Genomic DNA, 5848 nt, shown 5'->3' with positions numbered 1-5848 from the left:
GCCAGGTGTGGTGGCTCATACCTATAATCTTAGCACTTTGGGAGGCCAAGGAGGGAGGATTTCTTGTGCCCAGGAGTTTGAGAACAGCCTGAGCAACATAAGGAGACCCCCATCTCTATTTTTAAAAAAATTAAAAATTAGCCAGGCATGGTAGTACATGCCTATGGTCCCACCTACTCAGGCTGAGGTGGGAGCATTACTTGAGCCCAGGGGGTCAAGGCTGCAGTGAGTTGTGATTGTACCACTGCACTCCAGCCTGGACGACAGCAAGACATTGTCTCAATAAATAAAATAAATAAAATGTATAATGGTACAGAGACTAATACCATAAACATTCATGTACCCATCACCTAACTTAGAAGGCATTAAAATATCCTTTATTTTCATTTAAATGATGATAGCAGATGACAGTATTTTCAATGTCCTTTTTTAAAATAGAAAGTTGATAACCTTTCATATTCCCCAAATTTTCCTTTAAATTTTACCATTATGTGAAATCCCAAATTCTGAAGACCACTGGGAAGTACCCATTAGGAATAATGTTATGTACCACTTATGGAAAAGGAGCTATCCAGACCTAGATCCACAGCAAACCATGCCTCCTGCTGCTCAGAGCATCCAATCAACACAGAATCTTCTATTCTTTGTGCATCCTGTCCAAATTTACCCAGGAGCCTTTCCAACTCTAAGAAACAGAAGGGAGAAAAGCAAAACACAAACGTTTCTATTAAATCACTACAGCCATGTTAGACTCAGGGAAAATCGTCTACTTCAGCTTAAAGTAGGTATACTTGGCTTCCAGCTGCAACTAATTAGCTATGTAACCTTGGTCTAACCATTTAACCTTTCCAGGCCTGTTTTCTCCTTAGCAATCTGAGGACTTTAGACCAAAGAAGGAATTCTTGTATAACATTGTATTACTCTATGGCTGTATCAAGAAAGGAAAATATCCCCTAGATAGTAAGATGCATGACAGTTAACTTATTAAGTCATTGAAAAAAAATAAGTGTCACATTTAAAATGGTAGAGACCAAGGCTGGGGGGCAGGGAGGATTGCTTGAAGCCAGGAGTTTGAGACCAGCCTGGGCAACACAGCAAGACCTTGTCTCTACAAAAAATAAAATCAGCTGGGTGCAGTGAAGTGCACACCTGTAGTTCCAAAAACTTGGGAGGCAGAGGTGGGAGGATCTCTTGAGCCCAGGAGTTCAAGGCTGCAGTTAAAGACCAATCCAGGTCTGTAATTAACCTCCAGAATGTGCTACTTTTGTGGACCAAAGTAGAGTAAAATACTCATCTGAGATGCCAATCTCTAAGAGATGAGTGCTGTATAGGGAGAAATCCTATACACTTGTTCATGACGGACTCATATTTATTTGTTCATAATACAACATAACACACAAAAAAATCATGATACAACATAAACATTGCTAAATCTCTAAATAATGTATGGTGCCTTCTGATGGAGTCCTCAGATTCTTCTGCACCGCTAGAAACTACCTATCCAAGTGCTCTAACTTCTGACCTATGGGGGAAATTCACTGGCAATACAGAAATTAGTCAGTATATAGTGACTCATATAAAACTGAAAGTTCACATTTTGTTTTCTGTCTTTGAGACACCACCAGGCTCGACTAATTTTTTGTTCCTGGGTAGAGATGGGGTCTCACTATGTTGCCCAGGCTGGTTTTGAACTCCTGGGCTCAAGCAATCCACTGACCTTAGCCTCCCAAAGTGCTGGGATTACAGGCATGAGCCACCCAACCCAGCCAAAGTTTGCATTTTGAATGACAAATCCCAGTGGCTTAGATATCTTTAGTTATATATGCTAAAAGAGTTCTAGAAGCAAATTTATTTTAATTCACTTTTAATCTTGACCCTTCTAATAAAAATGAAGTTATGATGGAACTCTTTTTTTTTTTTGAGACGGAGTCTCGCTCTGTCACCCAGGCTGGAGTGCAGTGGCACGATCTCGGCTCACTGCAAGCTCCACCTCCCAGGTTCATGCCATTCTCCTGCCTCAGCCTCTGGAGTAGCTGGGACTACAGGCGCCCGCCACCACGTCCAGCTAATTTTTTGGTAATTTTTAGTAGAGACTTGTTAGCCAGGTTGGTCTCAATGTCTTGACCTTGTGATCCTCCTGCCTCAGCCTCCCAAAGTGCTGGGATTACAAGGGTGAGTCACCTTGCCCGGCCATGATAGAACTCTTAATTAGCATAACAGTGTATACCTCAGTGGAGGCTGGAATTCACTGCTCTAAGGCAAAGATGAGCAAACTTTCTGGAAAGAGATACTAAATATTTTAGGCTTTGTGAGTCATACAGTCTCTGTCACAACTCTGCATTGTAGTGCAAAAGTAGCTATAGACAATATGTCAATGAATGAGTATGGCTACGTTCCAATAAAAATTAATTTACAAAACAGGTAGCAGGTACAATTTGGACAGCAGTTTTACCAACCCCTGGTTTAAGGCATTAGTGGTTCATTTCATCACCAAATAATATTTGACTGGACAAGTAGAGTTCATAAAATAAATTATTAGTTGGCAGAAGCAGTTATACAAGCATGAGACTCAAAAGCTTTTTGAAAAATCTAGACTCCAAAGTTCAAGGATCTTTCTTAGAATTCATTATAGGCTGAATTCTGCTCAGTGGCCACAGGCTGGTCAACACCACTGGTCCACCCTGGACTTACCTAACAGGCTATGTCGGGGGGCCAGGTATTGATGTGCTGAAGTCTGAAGCAGAGGAGCCAGACCATGAAAGAGGTAAAACGCTCCTGTTTGCTGGGCTTTTTTACATGCATCATCATCTTCCTTCAGTTCAAATAAATACCTGTATTTGGGAAACAAACCATTACAAAACCACCCTTAGTTACCTGTATAGCGTTCATCTTTGAGAATGCTGCCGCTGCATCCCCTCTCCTACCATGGTTATTTCCCTTTATTTATTTACAACCTAATTTGCTCCAAAAAGGGTTTGAGGTGGCTATAGGTAATCATTCATTCCCTCCTTTGTCTTACTGTGTACCTCACCCATACTTCTGTGGTTGCGCTATTGGTTTATTTGTTCATTTGTCTGTCTCCTCTGAGAGACTATGATCTCCTGAAGGGGAATGTATGCTTTACTCAGCTCTGTATCTCTGTAGTTAGCATATTGAATGGCTCGATTCAATAAATATTTATTGAATTGAACTTCAAGGGTAATAAATATTTACTGAATTGAACTTCAAGGTACTCTGCCAATATTACACTGTGAGGCAAGAATTTACATGAGTGGAGTGAAAGGAAAACAAGTACAGTGATAAAACATCAACCACAAAATACCTAGGGATGGGAACAGACTTTTTCACAGCAGACAAAGAGTAAACACTGTATCTTCAGTGACCCTCATTCAATCTAGGGAAGATAAAGAACAAATTTTACCTTCAATGTACCCTTACTTCAAACATCTAGATCTCAAAGTAGATACCATTAACTCCTTATCTCTAGCAAAGGGAGCACCTGGCCGGGCGTGGTGGCTCACGCCTGTAATCCTAGCACTTTGGGAGGCCAAGGCAGGTGGATCACGAAGTCGGGAGTTCAAGACCAGCCTGGCCAATATGGTGAAACCCTGTCTCTACTAAAAATACAATAATTAGCTGGGCATGGTGGCATGTGCCTGTAGTCCCAGCTACTCAGGAGGCTGAGGCAGAAGAATCGTTTGAACCTGGGAGGCGAAGGTTGCAGTGAGCAGAGATCGTGCCACTGCACTCCAGCCTGGGTGACAGAGCAAGACTCCGTCTCAAAAAAAAAAAAAAAGACAAAGGGAGCACTAATGAAACCTATACCTAACCTATTTAATAAGGATAGTATTTTCATTTTCTTTCTTTCTTCTTTTTTTTTTGAGACAGAGTCTCACTCTTTCACCCAGGCTGGCGTGCAGTGTCATGATCTCGGCTGACTGCAGCTTCTGCCTCCCAGGTTCAGCCAATTCTCATGCCTCAGCCTCCCGAGTACCTGGGATTACAGGCATGCTCCAGCATGCCCAGCTAATTTTTGTATTTTAGTAGAGATGGGGTTTCATCACGTTGGCCAGGCTGGTTTCGAACTCCTGACCTCAAGTGATCTGCCCTCGGCCTCCCAAAGTGCTGGGATTTACAGGTGTGTGCCACCGTGCCCAGCCATAGTATTTTCAGTAGCCAAAATGAAAATGTGGAAAAAGGGAATACCCTCCTATTCTTGGTTTCTCAAAAAAAGGCAATAGTAATGGGGTAAGTACAAGGCTTTTCCAGTACCTTCATTAAAGGTGGGCTGAGTCTCTCCCTTCAAATCCTTATGATCAGCAGGGACAGAATGCAGATTCCCCTGGGGCCTTGGGGTTAGCCATTTTTGCCTGTCAAAAGCCCTAAAACAGACGCTCAGGTAAAAACTGGCTTCTTTCGTCAAGTTGGAAAAATAGTTTGCAGATATTTCCTGTGGGATCTGAGAACTCTTGTAATACCAGTAGGCAGAGCTGGCTCAACATGAAAATAAAAAGCAAAAAGACAATGCACCCAGTGGTATCTTTCAGAATCTATTCTGACTGTGATAAAAGGGGTTACAATGAGCTCTTTATAAATAGAAGACAAAAGAAACCTGATCTTTTAAGACTTGTGATATTTTTAAACTTACTATGAGTCACTGTAGCCTCCTGGGGCAAAGACTCAATGCATGTCAAAGGAGAGACATGTGTCACTCAGAAGTTACCAAATATAAACAATAGAACAAACACTGCTGCCGTCGTAAAAGAACAGAAAGAGTGGTACAACCTGTACTTGCCCTAATGACCCTAAAAAGCAAAACACCTACAAAAACACCCAGGTTAAGGTCTTAGACCCAAGGCCTTACTGGAACTGGAATTGAGATCCAAAAGTTCCTTACACTCCTCTGGATCAGGAACTCTTATTTTCAAAAATTTATTTTGCCTTTTCAGTTATAATAGCATGGAAATTGCTATGATGATCAAAGCTGAAAATATTTAGATTATTTTAAAACAAAGTTTTCCCTTATTTTAACAGTAAAAAACAGTCAGTCTTTAATAATCAGAATATACAATTGTCAATTTTTTTAAAAGGAAATCATCAAAATCCCACCACTCAGGGATAATCACTGTTTATACCTTGGAATTCTCTTAAGTGATTAATATTATATATCAATACATATATATTTAGAATCCATCAAACCTACTAATTTGTAGCCTTTTTTCTTAAACATACGTAAACATTTTCACATCATATTCTTTATTGATAGACTTTTATTCTTTTCTCTTTTTTTGTTTTGAGACAGAATTTCGCTCTTGTTTTCCAGGCTGGAGTGCAGTGGCGCAATCTTGGCTCACTGCAAATTCTGCCTCCCGGGTTCAAGTGATTCCCTTGCCTCAGCCTCCCAAGTAGCTGGGATTACAGGTGTCCGCCACCACACCTAGCTAATTTTTGTATTTTTAGTAGAGATGGGGTTTTGCTATGTTGGCCAGGCTGGTCTCGAACTCCTGACCTCAGGTGATCCACCCATTTTGGCCTCCAAAGTGCTGGGATTACAGGTGTGAGCTACCATGCCTGGCCTCATTATTTTTATTCATTCTTAAATAGATTTATTTAATCACTTTAACATACTTAAATTTTAGACTCTATTCAATAATCATGTTACTATTCTTGGCTGGGCGCTGTGGCATACTCCTGTAATCCCAGCACTTTGGGAGGCCAAGGCTGGTGGATCACAAGGTCAAGAGATCGAGACCATCCTGGCCAACATGGTGAAACCCCATCTCAACTTAAAATACAAAAATTAAATGAATGGCGGCGGGAGGTGAAATCCGGTTCTAACCGGTCCGGG

At 41.2% G+C, this 5848-nt stretch overlaps 1 protein-coding gene across 4 annotated transcripts in view; it reads right to left on the bottom strand.

The window, feature by feature from the left end:
• Positions 1–5848, bottom strand: part of NUDT13 (nudix (nucleoside diphosphate linked moiety X)-type motif 13) — a 39836-nt gene that overhangs the window by 9227 nt on the left and 24761 nt on the right. For 2 of the 4 annotated variants that reach the window (XM_011927987.1, XM_011928004.1), the window contains exons 3-5: positions 3323–3394; positions 2692–2831; positions 551–685 (exon numbers count right to left, since the gene is read on the bottom strand). Coding sequence is in view for 1 of the 4 variants with exons in the window: in XM_011927979.1 (XP_011783369.1) it covers positions 551–685; positions 2692–2831 (275 nt within the window). In the remaining 3 variants the exon portion in view is untranslated. The remainder of the gene's footprint in view (positions 1–550; positions 686–2691; positions 2832–3322; positions 3395–5848) is intronic. The other 2 variants (XM_011927979.1, XM_011927994.1) reach the window with 1 other exon arrangement.

The sequence above is a fragment of the Colobus angolensis genome, unplaced genomic scaffold (genome assembly GCF_000951035.1).
Source record: "Colobus angolensis palliatus isolate OR3802 unplaced genomic scaffold, Cang.pa_1.0 Scaffold12, whole genome shotgun sequence".
Lineage (NCBI taxonomy): Eukaryota > Metazoa > Chordata > Mammalia > Primates > Cercopithecidae > Colobus > Colobus angolensis.
The sequence above is the reverse complement of the archived record's forward strand: the minus strand, read 5'-3'. Positions and strand labels throughout refer to the sequence as shown.